The sequence below is a fragment of the Trifolium pratense genome, linkage group LG3 (assembly GCF_020283565.1).
Source record: "Trifolium pratense cultivar HEN17-A07 linkage group LG3, ARS_RC_1.1, whole genome shotgun sequence".
Classification (NCBI taxonomy): domain Eukaryota; kingdom Viridiplantae; phylum Streptophyta; class Magnoliopsida; order Fabales; family Fabaceae; genus Trifolium; species Trifolium pratense.
In genome coordinates, this window is record NC_060061.1 from 7,162,197 (window position 1) to 7,178,803 (window position 16,607).

The 16,607-nt window shown below is 32.1% G+C and overlaps 2 protein-coding genes across 10 annotated transcripts; one reads left to right on the forward strand and one right to left on the reverse strand.

Moving 5' to 3' along the window:
• Positions 1-2,253: 2,253 nt before the first annotated feature.
• On the forward strand, positions 2,254-7,662 carry LOC123916062 (VQ motif-containing protein 31). Of its 9 annotated transcripts, none has more exons than XM_045967392.1 (5): positions 2,254-2,405; positions 2,784-3,098; positions 3,175-3,229; positions 3,328-5,443; positions 6,730-7,662. In XM_045967392.1, the coding sequence occupies exon 5, from the start codon at positions 6,763-6,765 to the stop codon at positions 7,336-7,338; it is 576 nt and encodes a 191-aa protein (XP_045823348.1). In that variant the 5' UTR covers positions 2,254-2,405; positions 2,784-3,098; positions 3,175-3,229; positions 3,328-5,443; positions 6,730-6,762; the 3' UTR covers positions 7,339-7,662. The 9 variants fall into 9 exon arrangements, with proteins under 9 accessions (XP_045823348.1, XP_045823354.1, XP_045823356.1 ...); XM_045967398.1 differs by having other exon boundaries at positions 3,802-5,443; XM_045967400.1 differs by having other exon boundaries at positions 5,134-5,443.
• Positions 7,663-8,213: 551 nt separating this feature from the next.
• Positions 8,214-13,244, reverse strand: LOC123916061 (calcium-dependent protein kinase SK5). The gene is made up of 7 exons (XM_045967391.1): positions 12,448-13,244; positions 10,966-11,109; positions 10,696-10,848; positions 10,442-10,557; positions 9,563-9,730; positions 8,887-9,111; positions 8,214-8,505 (listed from the first exon to the last, which is right to left on the reverse strand). Exons 1-7 carry the CDS (start codon positions 12,998-13,000, stop codon positions 8,383-8,385), a joined length of 1,482 nt encoding a protein of 493 aa, XP_045823347.1. The 5' UTR covers positions 13,001-13,244; the 3' UTR covers positions 8,214-8,382.
• Between the last annotated feature and the right edge of the window lie 3,363 nt (positions 13,245-16,607).

The window sequence follows — 16,607 nt, forward strand, 5'->3', positions numbered from 1 at the left end:
ATGGGGTTTTCTAACTTAGACCCTAGTTAGGTCTAAGTTAGCAAGGTGCACCTTTTCAATTGGACCAAAATACCCATTCTTTTTAATTAATTAACCAAAATACCCATTAATAGACGCGGATCCAGTGTCGCGCGCGTACCGAAGGACCATGGTTACAAACCGTTGATTTCCATCAGACAGCCAATATCTGATCTCATCAAGACTGTCTGATCAATCCGACAGCCCAGATCATCCTGATCCATCAGATTCCAGCGCGTGCGCCACACTGGATTACACCCTGGAGAGAGAAAAATTTGCTTTTTAAAAGTAGGACACGTGTCACACAATGGTTGGCTGGACGTGATTTTTGTTCATTTAATACTTTGAACTCAATTATTTCGTTGTAAATTAATTTTTTATTTTTTTTTTTCTACCAAAATTCATAATTTTTTTTTTCTACAAATAGAGACTTGGTTCGTTTGATTTGGACACCGAAAAAAAAATGTAATTTTTCACTACCTTAATCTCATTTTTTGTCTACTAAATACGTTACTTGTGTGTTGTAATTTAACACGCATCACTCAACCAACTCACTGAAACCATTATACCAGGAAAATAGTAGATAATATTCTGGAACTTTTGGTATATTTTATGAAATTTTTGGAGACCTGAAACTATTTTTAGTTAATTAAATGAGATAAAACGGTAATTAAAAACTAATGTTTGCTTCTGAAACCATTTTACTAGTAGAATGGTTGCACATAGTTGTATTCTGAAACCATTTTACTGGTAGAATGGTTTCAATGAGTAATTTATTAATTGTGTTTGCTTCTGAAACCATTTATCTGGTACAATGGTTTCAGAGAGTTGTAATCTGAAACCATTTTGTTGGTAGAATGGTTTCAGTAAGTTGATTATTAGTTATTTGCTTCTGAAACCATTTAGCTTGTAGAATGGTTGCACATAGTTGTACTCTGAAACTATTTTACTGGTAGAATGGTTTCAGTGAGTAATTTATTAATTGTGTTTGCTTCTGAAACCATTTATCTGGTACAATGGTTTCAGAGAGTTGTAATCTGAAACCATTTTCCTGATAGAATGGTTTCAGTGAGTTGATGTAAGGTAGTGAAAAATGAGATTAAGGTAGTGAAAAATTGGGTTTTTTTTTCTGTGTCCAAATCAAACGAACCAAGTCTCTATTTGTAGAGAAAAAAAAATTATGAATTTTGGTATAAAAAATAAAAATAAAAAATTAATTTACAACGAAATAATTGAGTTCAAAATATTAAATGGAAAAAAATCACGCCCAGCCAATCAGACAGCGACACGTGTCCTGCTTTTAAAAAGTAGATTCTTCTCTCTCCAGGGTGTAATCCAGTGTGGTGCACGCGCTGGAATCTGATGGATTCGGATGATCTGGGATGTCTGATTGATCAGACAGTCTTGATGAGATCAGATCTTGGCTGTCTGATGGAAATCAACGGCCTGTAACCATGGTCCTGCGGTACGCGCGCGACACTGGATCCGCGTCCATTGATGGTAATTTGATTAATTAATTAAAAAGAATGAGTATTTTGGTCCAACTGAAAAGGTGCACTTTGCTAATTTAGACCAAACTGGGTCTAAGTTAGCAGCCCCCTATATATATATATATTATTATTATGTCTTAATTATCTATTTATAACACTTTAGTTTAGTATTATGAATTATACTATGATAAAAATAAATGATTAACATAAAATATATCGGTCCTTAAATATATGAAGTATTAATTGTCAAATAAAGTGTATTGAAATTACAAAGTATTCTCAAATATGTTTATTATTAGTAATTTTTGGACAAACTGATGACTAACATAAAACATATTTGAGGACCAAACTAACAAAGGAAAGATAAATTTGAATAATGTTACACCGCTCAATAACGCTTTAACGAATACAAATTTTATAAAATTCACCGTTGGATTGAAAGTTTGTATTGTATAGATCATTTATGTTAAATTTTACAAAAATCTAAAATCTTTTGATATGTTTTTGTGATAGATCAAGATTAACAGTATTCAATAAAAATGCATAAATCATTAATCATAATCGGTCTCAATAACATATTAAACGATTTTATAATTCAAGTGTCCGGAATGTCTGTATCCGGATCTGCAACATTGACGACTCTAAAATCATTATTAAATCTTCATGAATTTGGATCCAAGCAAATATGAACAAAACAAACACCATATAAAAAAAAAACAAAAAGACGAGAAATTAGGGTTGAAGTGGTGTGGCGGCTGTACTTCCTTTAAAGTTAAACCTTTTGTTGTCTTTAAACCTAAAATGAAAATGGAAAAATTGACGAAACATTTTCAAGTCCGAAAATCACACTCTCTCTTCTCTGCTCTCGTGCTTCGCAATCGCACTGTTCTCACTCAGGTACCCAATTCTTTGCTTTCAACGTCAAATTTGATTTGATGGTGCTGTTTTTCATTTTCCATCTGTTTCAATCTTAAAGTTTAGTCTTTTTCTATATAATAATAATATATCATAATCAAATTATCATATTTAGGTTTTATGGCATTTCATAGGTTTTTGCAATTTCAATCCATTTAGCACAAATCACTAATTTGTTGGTCGACGACTTGTGGACATTTATACATTTACTTTATATGTTCGATCTGGAAATTGAAAATGAATTATTATTATTTTTCATAAAAAAGAAATATACTTGCTGCTATATGGAATGAGTTATCTCTCATTGGTTTGTTATACATGTATAAATATGTTTGTTTTGTTTTGTTCTGAGAAATGTAGCATTGTTGATACAAGATTGGAAGTCAAAGATTGGTATGGTTTTTTACAACATTGTATTATTAAAAATGTTTCTTCAGACACATTCTTTTCCACCTTTCATATCTGCGCCTCAAGAGCCACGAACAATGATGAAGTTGAGGAAAAGAATGTGTCTGAGGAAACAGTTTTAAGTAATACAAGTGGAGATGAGCATTCTGATGTTCAAGAAGATAAGGCATGTGCCACTGGAGTTGGTAAGCAACATAAATATGGCTATGTTCCCGTGTTCAAACCAATGGAGTCACAAGCCTAAAAAAATGTTGGAAGCAAGAGTTGGTAAGCAACATAAAGATGAAAATTTTGAACCTGCAACATTTTTTTTTTATAATTATTTTTATGTAATATATCTCAGCTATTTTAGAGAGAGTGATGCAGAGTATCCGGATGCGATCTCAACCTTCCTCACTGTATGTTTCTTATTCTTAGTAATTCTGTGAAAAATTATTTATGACTCTATTTGGTCACTTACTTGACTTGAGACACAACTTATGACTTTCCTTTTCAGAAGCTTGGTAGATAGATAGGCGAAAAATTATTCCAGGGAAGATGGTGAGAGTAATATGAGAATTTACTGAATGAGAAAAAATTAGTTTGCGCATTACAATCACATTTTGAGCATTAGTTTCCTTGAAAGTAACAAATACACTGATTTTAACTGATCATGATTCGGCGCAGTAAACTGATCTTAACGAATAATAAATGGTAATACTGTCCTCTGTTAACTAATCATGCCTTGCTACTGTAATTGAGATTGGAATATAGTTTCCTTTATGAAATATGAATGTTTGAGCAGGATGAAAAGAAGGTATAGTTTTATTTTTTGTGTTCTGCATCCATTGATTAATGGATAATCTAGCGATTGTATTATTTAATTTTGACCTTTGATATTTGTAGCAACTGCCAAAACATTTCCAATTTTCCTTAAATGTTTCTGGTTGTGTTAAATCCATATTTTTATTCTTTGAATATATTTGGACAGGTATAGATAGGTAACCTAAACCGGAGGAACTTAATTCTGCTAGCACATATACTGCTACACGGTCAATGTGATGGGGGGTGAAGAAGAGATATGTTTCAGTTATTTGATCTATCTGCCGTCTCTTGCTTGCTCTCATTGTAAATTATGAGCATAGGACATGATAAACTGTCATTTTGCCAATTTATCTTTTGGAATTTGGGTGAACTTTAGGGAAAGGAATCCAGTACTTGTTATTTAGTCTTTTTGATAAAGATATACAGGACTTGGTCCTGAATTATTTATGTACACTCACTTATGGTGAGATAGCTCATAATGCTATAGTTTATTTGAAAGGCAAAGTTTTCTATAATGCATCGAAGAACAACAGCTATTCTGGTATTAATTTAGTAAATGATGATTACTATCGTTGCATACTTCCCATTATCCTTTTTTTCATATCAGTTTTGTGTTGATTAATGGATTGATCCAATACCTTTTCTACTGAATATCCTGATAATTTCATGCTATTTATAGTTGGTTTGCTCTTTTTGTTGTTATTTAAAAACTTATTCATTCTTTTCACACTGAGATGACTCCAATCTCAATTTGCTTTCCATTCTGATTAGTTGTCAAATTGTTGTGCAATATTTATGTTTAATTTATACATGCAAAACTTTTTATATAAATATTTGTGGAGATATTTTAAGAGTTAATATAGTAAGTGTAATTATGGATTGATTTGATAAAAATTAATCTCATTTTTCCCTCATTACTTTTTTTACCATTGTTTATTGCATCTCAATGGAAAATATAATGTGAGAAATTTTGTTCAGGGACATGATTTTTATGCAGACAAAGGGAGAGTCATATAAACGCATGTTAATTTATATTTTTCTATTACAAAATTGAATATTTATGTTTGGTATGGCATTTACTTGCTTGTTTAAATTGTTCATTATCTCCTAGGTTTGGTTTAATGGCTTTTCAGGTTAGGCTAGTTACCTTCTGAGCACTATTGTGTTTTATTTTATGCCACAAATTTATTAGTTCAAATTCCTCATGAATGAAGCAACAATTTTTCACATATGATTTATTAGATTATATTGGTTGAGAATAATGGTCAAGTTTTTCTAGTTATAATGGTTGAGAATTTTATGGTTGGATTTTTTAATTACCTTTTTGAAAGTGAATTACCGCTGGAGATAAATGGTGTTTATTTTTTCTGTTATCTAATCTAGATGACATATATACACAAATCTTAAAAAAGGCAAAAAAGAATCCTTAATTTGTAATTGTCTTTTTTTAGAATCACTTATTATATTTGAATGAGTTAACCAAATCTTTATTTGGCAGTTACTGGAAGGAAAGTGTTGTGGTCCAATGTTGATGTGGCAAAGGTAATGGTTGGACTGCTTTTTTTGAGGTCAGAGATTCTTTGTCCTAACTGGCTCACAACCTTGTACCAGAAAGCAATCTTTAACTACACTCACTTCCATCCCAATAGTTACAGGATTCTCTCTGTCTTTGAGAGTTGAGACCTTTTTATTCTTCCTCTTCCTTTTCCTTTCCCTTTCATTCTCAACTTATTTTCTTCTTAGAGTTATATTAAGATACAAGAAAAGAAAAGCAGAAGAGTAACTTTACTACCATCAAATCATCTTAGGTAGGAAATAACTTTTTCCTTTCATTTTAGTTTCTATATGTTTCTTAATTATGGCTTTTTTTTTTTATAAAGTTGATGTGTTTGTTTGGTTTCTATCATGTGGTTTGGATTCATTTCATCTTAATTGATTGTCATAGCTGCAAATAATTTGAATTCATCTTATTTTTTGTGGGAAATGGAATGATATATAGATATGATGCCCCTTCCCTTGATACCACACAATAGAAAACATTATTGGTCTGTATTCCCTTGCGAAATTTGGGATTTGGATCGCAAGAAATCCGAACATCGGTGTTCGTTATCGGACAGTGTAGAAAATGTGCAATTTTTTTTACTAATCTATCAAACTTAAAATCTGGACCGTTTGATTTTAATCCAACGGCCACTGATATTCTGAGTGCATGTGATTCAAATCCCTAAATTGGTGATTTATCAATTTCAGTTAATTAAATGAGAGAAAAGAACAGAGGGACAAGTCCAATTCTAAAACCTAAAAAGTCAAGAGTCAAAGATAAACAGGTCATAGACAGTTACTAGTTAGGCATAAAGTGTTATGAATTGCAAAAATCTAATTAAGGTACATTCTATTATAAGATAAACAATTTACCAGTCAACAAATGCCTACCCTTTTCCTAGAACATCATTATTAAGGGACACATAATATAGTTTCAATAGCATGTCCCATGTTTATAGACATACACATACCTCAAAAAATCTCTTCCCGAATCTAAATTGTTAAGACATACCCTGAATTATTTGATATGACATGCTTTCAATAGGACACAAAGCATTTTGCTTTTACATTCTAAAGGACATGTGGGTCATTATGATCAAATCATGAAAATATTTAATCCTACATTATAATCTTTAGAATCTTCAGCTACAATAAATCTATCTTTGGATCTTTAGTCATATACAACACCTTCCTTTTGCTTCTCTAAACATAGGACTCCTTGGTGAAGTGATTCCTCTTCTCTTCTATTTGTTGATGCACAAGGCATGTTGATTACAAATATTTTTATTCAAAATTCTTAGATTTTGTTTATTGTGTTGAAAATATGGTAGCCTAGTAAACAATCTAAGATAGACTCCAATATCATCTTAGATTTTACGTCTGATTCATCTTCACAGAATCAGCAAAAACAACTTTTAGGTGAGAATTGAGTTTTTTTTCCAATACAATAATTCTTCATCAAAACATTGTACTATAGCATTTTTTCGGTTTCATCTTTAAGTATGCAATGGATCATTTCATGGTTGCTTATAGTTTCTGAATTTTCATATAGGTGTGGCAAGTGAATATAAAAAAAAATCAGAACATGATGAGAATGGATAAGCCACCAACACATGGTACTACAACAGGTGATTGTAAACCATTAACAACATTTGTTCAAACCAACACAGATGGATTTAGGGAAGTAGTGCAAAGGTTAACAGGTCCCTCCGAAGTCACAGCAACAAAAGAAGACCAAGCAACAAAGGCACCACCTCCTATGAAGAGAACACCATCAAAACTTCATGAAAGAAGAAAATGCATGAAACCAAAACTTGAGATAGTTAAACCAAGTTTTCAATATTATAAACCAGGAAGTGCATCACCTTCTTCTAAGTCAAGAAATTCTAGCATTCCTTCAAGTCCTGTATCAGGAAGTGGAAGTTCTAGTCTTCTTCCAAGTCCTACCACTCCTTCAACATTGTTCTCTCGGTTAACTATTGTGGAAGACGAAAGGAAACAAGAGTTAAATGATATTAACATTGAAGAAGAAGAGAAAGCTATCAAAGAGAGAAGGTTTTATTTGCATCCGTCGCCGAGGTCTAAATCAGGCGGTTTCGGGGAACCGGAGTTACTTGTTTTGTTTCCCCTGGCATCTCCTAAGGCAAGTGAGGAAGTATAATTTCAAGAATGCTGCCATTTTATCTTCAGCATGCTTCAAATTATATTTACTATGTAAGCACGAATCATTCGAAAGAATATAAATTCAAATCTTTGACTGAAATAATCATATGTCAAATTTTATCTGTTTCCCTGTAAATTAGAGGGTTAAAAGATATGCTAAAAATATATGATGCTATGTATTTTTAACAAGGGAAATAAATTTGTAATGTATGCTTTCTTCAATTTATTTACTTCTTTTTTATTATGTAATTATGAAAAATATTTGTTGCATACTAAAATTGTAAGTATATATATTTGCTGAGGCCTACACTTATTTCATTTAGATTTTTTTTTCTCAGTTGTTTATTGTTAAAAATAAGAAAAGAAGGGGGTGCATTTTGAATTCATAAAAGTGTTTGAGTTGAATCTGTGAGTTGAGTTTGAGACCAGACCACAAATTCCACTTTTTTCTTTTTAACTTACAATCAGTGGTGTGCTAATGCATGAAAATGAAATAGAATTTTTGTTGCAATTGTATGTGGCACCGTCATAGATCTCGATCGTCTGATCAAAATTAATCATAGCAATTGTTTAAAATCAATGATTAAGATTCATTACGGTTGGGACAAATAAATTACATGATAGTGTTATTACATGACCTTTGATTCCGGATTAAAGTGAAATGGTAAAAAGGACATAAAAAATGACAACTTATCGTCTCAAAAAATGAGAAAGAAAATGATAGCTTATCATAGAGCTTGATTAAGAACGAACCTGCAATTTGTTGTGTGGACCATTTAAATTTTCATGCAATAAAATACGGAGTACTATAGAAAACGATGCAGCAGTAATGCATCATGCATGGTCTACCCCACATGGACCACATCATAATAATCAAGGTAAAGAATATCTTTTTTTGGAATGATCAATCTAATAAAAGATATGCAAAAAATTTGGTCAATCTAAAGATAATGTTTAAATTTATCAAATTTAATTATTTTTCCTCAATTTTTTTTTTGTCACCAAGTGATTACTTAAGGTAACCATCAATAACTTGATTGGATCAATTGCCTACTAATCCCAAAGCATCTCTTAAATTTAGTGTGTTTCTCATTGTTCTCCTTCCTATTCCTCCATTTCCCTTTCTCATCATTGCAGCAAATTCCCCATAATCTATCTGTCCATCCTGCACCACAAAATTTTCATGTTAATAAACACAAGTTGCCACAATTTAAGGAATTGGTGCACATTTCAAGAGAACTATATACTACTGAAATATGTCATTTATTGATAATTTGATCAGGTTATCAATAAATGAGATATTTAAGTAATATGGTATTAGAAGACAAAGATTCCGAGCCCATTGCCATTGAGTATAGTTCAGTTGGCAGGGTCATTGCATGTAATATACAGGGATCGGGATTCGAACCCTGATATTTCCACTTATTTACCTTAAAATGTGAAATTCTAACCACTAGGCTACTTGACCAAAAAGAAGATAAAGATTCTACAGAGTCCTTTGCATTCATCATTGATCAAGTTGTCAATAAAAAAATGAAATACTTACATTGTCTTGATCAATTTCCTTGATTATTTCATCAATGTGGATATCTTCTAAGCCAAAGTCTTTACAAGCTTGTTGAATCTCATCAATGGTTATGTAACCACTAGCATCTTTGTCAAAATAAGCGAAGGCTGACAACAGGTTTTCCTCTCTCTCCAGCTTATTTAAATGAACAGTTGCAGCAATGAATTCACCATAGTCGATTGTCCCACTTTTATCAACATCAGCCTGTCATGTGCAAAAAATAATAAGATCTTATGAAAAATGGAAAATTAAAGAAGTAAAAGGAATTTGGGTGAAATCTGCATGTATCTCGTGCCTAGAGGCAATCATGTTTAAGGCCGAAAAAATCAACAAGGATATGAGATTTATTTTTCAAACCAGACACCTCGTACTAAAGATTATCCTTGTATACATTCTCCTAACTAGAGGTCCATAGGGCTGTTCATGGTTCGGCTGAGGAAGGAAAACCAAACTATTTCATTTCAGCTAGGGATCTGTAAGCCATAGTTCAGTTATTTTCGGTGCAGTTCAGTATTTGGTTTTTGATTTTTTCTAAACATTCCTACTTGCGGACATAGCATGCTTTCACTAGGGCAACCCCGTTGGATTAAATTAAAGGCTTACATAAAAAAAAAAAAAAAAAATATGAATCGCCCTCTAACAAGAAAACACTTACAGCATCCATAAGATCCTGGATTTCAGACTCCATAAGTTCAGATCCTACTCGCTTTAAGCCATCTTTTAACTCATCAAATGTTATGGTTCCACTGCTGTCGGTGTCAATCATCTTGAATAACTCTTTTAGGCCGCCAATTTCTTCCTCAGATAGACGCTCAGCAATAACCTAGTAGGATAAAGTGAGCGAAAAACTATAAATGTTCTGGTATTAGAATTTGCCATATAGAAAACTACACAATATTGTTAGTGTTTTCAAAGGATGGAATAACAAATCCTAACTCAAAAACGTCATGAATAGTAACACTTTACATACTAAAGATACACAATGATGCTTGAGGTTCAGGGCAAGGATGCAAACAAAGCAGCATTTCATAATTTTTGCTGATTTATGTTAATTTATTTGAAACTTAGCCTGCCAAGTGGCAAGACAAAAAATGCACAATTCTTTCAAATTCTCTTTATGTTTGTGTTCCGACCTTGGTATTCCCTGCTTGAAGTAACAAAAACTTGCACAAAAGCAACAGTTCAAGTTCCTCTGAAACTGTGCAAGCCGTGTCTTTCAATTTTAGGGATGGTTGATAACAAAATAATGTAACAACAATGATGAAGCCGCTTCATGGTCCATATCCAACACTCGTACAAAGTGGAATGTATATGGAGAACCAAACGAAAATCCAAGAGCACATTATAACAAGAATGAATATAAAAGAAAAAACCGGCCTTCATATTAATTTTTTTCTTAATTCCTGTGGAAAACCTTAAAACGACGGTAAATTTAAAATGGAGGGAATAACAAGAATACACACAGCTTAATATCCAAGAGAGCAAATGTGTTCACTCATGCTCGGTGTATAAGAAAGGGCTACAGAAAGCTTACACGCAAAGCCATCTTTTTCAGTTTATTCATTGCAGAGAATTGCTTCAGACGTGACAAAACTGCTGAGTCAATAGGTTTATCAGGTGCAATGTTGTCATCAACAATCCATGGGTGGCCTGACACAGAAATACACTTTAGTGCCATAACCTTGCAAAAATCTTACATCTGTTAACCAACTTAAAAAATTGATTTAAGTACCAATGCTGTAAACTTAATTATGACACTTGCTCAAAATACAAGTTTAAGAGACTTACGGAGTACTTCATGTGCTGTTAGCCTTGTTTTTGGATTTTGATCAAGCATTTTCCGAATTAGATCCTTTGCGCTGTCCGAAATGCTAGGCCAAGGCTCAGACTGAAAATCAAGTTTTCCTATTAAAATCTGTCGGAAGATCCCCGGTTCAGTTTCTGAAGGTGAAAATTTACAGATCATCAGTATCAATAACAATGAACGATGGACATGAATAAAAACACGCTAACATCCCCAGTTGATAATTTAACATATTATGAATAACAAATAGCTACCTGCCCAAAATGGTGGCACCCCACTTAATAAGATGTACAAAATAACGCCGGCACTCCACACATCGGACTCAGGTCCATATAGTTTGCGCAAGACCTCCGGTGCAACATAGTATGGGCTCCCAACAACATCGGAAAATGATTCACCTGAAAAGAATATCACTGTGTTAGGGACATTGGCATACACAGCATGAAAGTTTTTCCAGTTAACCAGTCAATGACTGAAAATTAGAATGAAAACAAGAGCACATAACCTCTACTTAAACTTTCAATAGCTATGTATATTTTGCTAATCACTACTTTTCGCATTCACAATTGGCACTAAGATTAAGCACTTAGGAATAGGTTAACCTTTTCCTAAGACTTAGTTCCATGAAAAGAACTGTGTCAACTATCAACCATAGTCCACAAGGATGCAGCAGTAAGACTCCATTTTAACTTTTAAGAAAGACCGTAATTTTGTCAACTATTCTACAAGTTTTCCAAGCAAAACAAACTTAAATATAGCATACCCAAAAAAATACTACAATATAGACTCACAAGTTCCGCGGTATACTTAGTAGCAATCAGAAGGCCAAAAGGTTCATGTGTTAAGGGATCAAAAGGATGGGGCAGAAAATGTGACTAAGTGCCTTTATTCCATTTGAACACCCTTTACAATATCCCATCGCTTTCTAGCATCACCACTGTTGGCCTCCAATATAAAAGAAAATAATTTTATTCTCATCACTTAGACAGTTAGACATGACAATTGCATTTTAATAATGAAATACAATATAACTAAAAACCTTATCCATTCACATGACACAAAATTCCAACACTGAATGACTGGATTCCAATTTACAACCTAACAAAAATAGACCAGATTCTATTTTCGGAAAAGATCAACTATAACCCGATTCTAACATAACATGGAATATCAATAATTAACCTAGAAAGTGAAAACACATTCATAAACTTGATGAAATTCCATTTACAGTATATACTCTTATCAAACACATCAATTGCTGCTTTTATCATCAATCATCATGCAAACTCAAGAAAAAAATTCCGCTCACTGGAAAAAAGGAAACCGCAGATTCACATGAAAAGATGCAATCAAGCACTACAAGCAAGACATGGATCCATAGTAAAATAACACCAGCAGTCCAGCACCTCATAATCAATGAAAGAAAGAGGAAACAAATATTACATACTTAGTTTAAGGCACCACATAATCCTTAAATCCCCTTAATTCCATCCAGTAATCAAAGATCAAAACTTAAAATCAATTCAAAAAAGCATTGATAGATTCTAGCCAATGATTTGAACAAATGAAGCAATTAATCACATCCAATAACATAATAAGTTTTGATGAAAAACAAAATCAGTAAACCCTAATTAACCAAATTAAGCAAATTTCCAATCAGATCAATAAACATTCAAAATCAAATCACTTCAGATACTGAATCTAGAACATAGAAATTAACCAAAAATAAAACTCACCAGGTTTATAAAAAACAGACAAACCAAAATCAGTAGCTTTAAGCTTAGCATCTTCATGAACAGTATCAAAGAGAAAATTCTCAGGTTTAAGATCTCTATGCATAACACCAAGAGAGTGACAAGATTGAACAACTTCAACAATAGTCTTAATCAAAGTAGCAGCTTGTCTCTCACTATAATGACCCTTTTGAACAATCCTATCAAAAAGTTCACCTCCTTCACAAAGTTCCATAACAATATGAACAGCAATAGAATCCTCATAAGTTCCTTCAATTCTAACAACATGAGAATGTTCAGATAAATGATGCATTATCTGAATCTCTCTCCAAACATCCTCATAATCTTCTTTACAAAAAAGCTTTCTTTTTGGGATTGACTTACAAGCAAATGTTCTGTTTGTTGATTTGTGTGTACAAAGATAGGTTGTTCCAAATTGACCTTGACCCAATTTTCTACCCATTCTGTATATCTCAGTTACCTTCTCTGTTCTGTAAGGTAAAACCCATGTTACTGGTTTCAATGTTATGGTTGGATTTGGATTCTCTTTAGCCATTGAAGAGAGAAAAAAAGAACCTGAATGAGATTGAATGTTTGTGTTTGTGTTTTTCAGAGACTTGAATGGTTGGCACGTTTTATGAATGAATGATTTGATTAAATTAAGGTGGTCATGTTTTTGGGCATCCTAGATTTTTGTTCTTTTTGGTCTTTGTACTAATGATGTTGCTGTTGGTTGTTATCTGTGGGCTTGGTCTTTGTACTGTTTCAACTTTCAACTTTCAACTTGAAGGTTTGGTTGCTTTTGTCAACAAATAAAAAAGTAAACTTTAATTGCCATTTTTGTCTTTTTTTATTTATTTTTGTAAGACTCCGATATACTAGTACATATTATTGTGGATATGTATCGGTATACGATTTTGGTGGATAATTGAAATTGGTCCACATATAGTATTTAATATAAAAAATCAATAAATATTGTATATATAAACTAATCAAAATCATCTGATTCAGCAAATGTACCGATGCATGTCCACATAATATGTTTCCCGATGATTTCACTTTTTTTTTGGTAAGTCTTTTTTTATTGTTTGTGTTAACAAAGAAAAAAGAAAAAGGAAAGTTAATTGCAATTTCTGTCTTTTTTATTATTTGGTCTTCTCCATTTTTAGATACATCTGTTTTGGAATATATATTGCGGATATTTTAGGTAAGAAATAGTGATGCAGCATATTTTAAATAGAAAAATTATATGACATGATGATATATAATCAATTAAATGAATTAATTTTGGTCAAAAAAGTTAGATGAATTAATTATTTATATTTTATATTATAAAAATTAATAATTAATAAAAAGAATTTTTATTGATCGAAAATAATTAATTAGATTAATAATTTATAAAGTTGAAATTGAAGTTTTTAATTAATTTTATCGTGATTTTTTTGATGTTGACTATTTTATATTATTCAATCATATCTCATGTTGTTTAAAATATTCGGCATCGCAATTTTTTAGTTTCAAAATTTAAGAGTGCTGATAATTTTCAAAATAGGAGATCAATAATACGAGCATGTGGAAATTATGATACTAAAACTACAACACCAACATGACACAAATGATATATACTTGGACCTATTAAGTATTTGGTCCTGGTTCGATTCCTGGTCAGTGCGTATGGAGAAACATTTGTTGGGATAGGTCAACCCCTTAAATGGATCTCAGTTACCTCGAGGGGATTAGTAATTTTTATAAACATATATGATAATTCATTGTTTAGTCATTTGTTATCGGAAAAACAAAAAAAAAAATTTGGATTGTAGCACAGTATCCAACTCGTAAATTAGTTGTTTACACCAAAAATTGGTGATTATAATTTATAGTGAAGAAAAGTTACATCATTTTTCAATAAAATACGATGGGTGAGTTATTTTAATGAAAAAATAGGATGATTCGTCATATTGATATTTAATATTAAAAAAAATAGAAAAATAATTTGTATAAATAACTCACAACCCAACTCAACCCCAAAATTAGTGAATTTACCCGATCTGACCAAATGTCCTAACAAGTGTTTATTTTACTAGACTCAATCAGGAGTACCCTATGTAGTTCGGGTTTTGGTTTTAGGCAAACTCAACTCATCCGGCTCACGTACACTCCTAGTCATATATATCCATTTGTATATTCTAACAAGTATATATTATTTGTAAATAAAAAAAACAAGTATATATTATTATTAATCAAATGCTGTAATTAAATTTTTCTGTATAAAAAATATTAGTTTCAAACGAATGGCATATTTTTCTTCAATAATAAATTTATGTTTTTTTTTTTTTTTTTTGCAATGCAATTTGTCATATTTCATATAATCACGAGTGGCATACTGAATAAACACAAAAGTTTGAGTTAGGGAGTAGACATTATTTATAGATTTGAGGACCAATCACGTGCCATATATATTCATTTCTTTGTTTTTTCTAGAAAATTAGGCTTGGATATCTGAAATTATGCTTCATTTCACGTCTCCTATAGTTTTTAGGAAAATTTTAATATGAACCGGTGGACTAATATTTAAAAATATGTAAAAAAAATTCTATTACATGCACTGTTGTTTAGAAATATGAACCGATGGTTCTTTTTATTTTGACTATTGAAATAATGACATAATTGTAACATGAGTTAAAAATGTAACTTTTATTGAATCAATGTCAATCATATTATTGTTTTAGTCATAATGACTAAAAATGTCATATTTTTTTATGTCTAAAGAGTATTGTTAATAGTTATTATAATTTATGATAATTTTAAGTACCGGTTCACAATAAACCACTTGTAATGATATTCATCGTAACATTCACACTATTTTTATGCATATATTTGAATTAACTATTCAACTTTATAATCACCAATATTATTTAACCATATCACACATCATCAGCCACCCACCATTTATATTTATAGCATCTCCAAGATTTAAATTAGAACATGTTTTACAAATCTAATTAGAACATGGCTTAAATGCAGTTTTGCCCCCCCTGTTTTGATTAAATCGGAATTTTACCCCCCCTGTTTTAAAACGCGGACTTTTACCCCCCCTGTTTTATAATTTGTTGGATTTTGCCCCCCCTAAAATTCTGCTTTCGAGTCACAACTTTAAAGCTTCGCACACAACTCAATTTTGATCAATAATTTACCAAAAGGATACCGAAATGACCGTAATCGAGTTATCTTTCCACATAATCAAACCCCACTGAATTTGGAGTTACAAAGAGAGATTAATTACCGTTTTAGTGAAGGTATGTCCCCCAAAATTCTGCAAAAAATCTGCTTTCGAGTCACAACTTCAAAGCATCGCATACAACTCAATTTGGATCCATAATTCACCAAACGGCTACCGAAATGACCGTAATCGAGTTATCTTTCCACATAATCAAACCCCACTGAATTTGGATTTACAAAGAGAGATTAATTATCGTTTTAGTGAAGGTATGTCCCCAAAATTCTGCAAAAAATCTGCTTTCGAGTCACAACTTCAAAGCTTCGCATACAACTCAATTTGGATCCATAATTCACCAAATGGCTACCGAAATGACCGTAATCGAGTTAGCTTTCCACAGAATCAAACCCCACTAAATTTGGAGTTACAGAGAGAGATTAATTATCGTTTTAGTGAAGGTCTGTCCAATTACTAATTCTGCAGAAATCTACTTGTGATCTTCAAATTCAACATCGTCTACCGAACACATCGTAACTCCAAATTCTACGAAATTGAAATGCCAACAAGGGTAATTTCGTTAGATTTCCATACATGTAAATAGTATTAAAAAATGAGCTACAGGGTGAGAGGAATGACGAGAATACCAGTAGTAGTTTCATACGATAATTAATTTGAACAGACCTTCACTAAAACAGTAATTAATCTCTCTCTGTAACTCCAAATTTAGTGGAGTTTGATTCTGTGGAAAACTAACTCGATTGCGGTCGTTTCGGTACCAGTTTGGTGAATTATTGATCCAAATTGAGTTCTGTGCGTAGCTTTGAACTTGAGGCTCAGAAGCAGATTTTGTGCAAAATTTTGGTGGGGGGGGGGCAAAATCCAACAAATTATAAAATAGGGGGGGTAAAATTCCGCATTTTAAAATAGGGGGGGTAAAATTCCGCAT

Bases quoted from the DNA above. Each gene is read 5' to 3' on its own strand.
- LOC123916061 (XM_045967391.1), bottom strand. From the start codon at position 13,000: ATGGCTAAAGAGAATCCAAATCCAACCATAACATTGAAACCAGTAACA. The intron at 10,849-10,965 runs GTAGCTATTTGT...TTTCACCTTCAG, and splicing joins GGTGCCACCATTTTGGGCAG to AAACTGAACCGGGGATCTTC. The intron at 9,731-10,441 runs GTAAGCTTTCTG...TTATCCTACTAG, and splicing joins TGAAAAAGATGGCTTTGCGT to GTTATTGCTGAGCGTCTATC.
- LOC123916062 (XM_045967395.1), top strand. From the start codon at position 6,763: ATGATGAGAATGGATAAGCCACCAACACATGGTACTACAACAGGTGAT.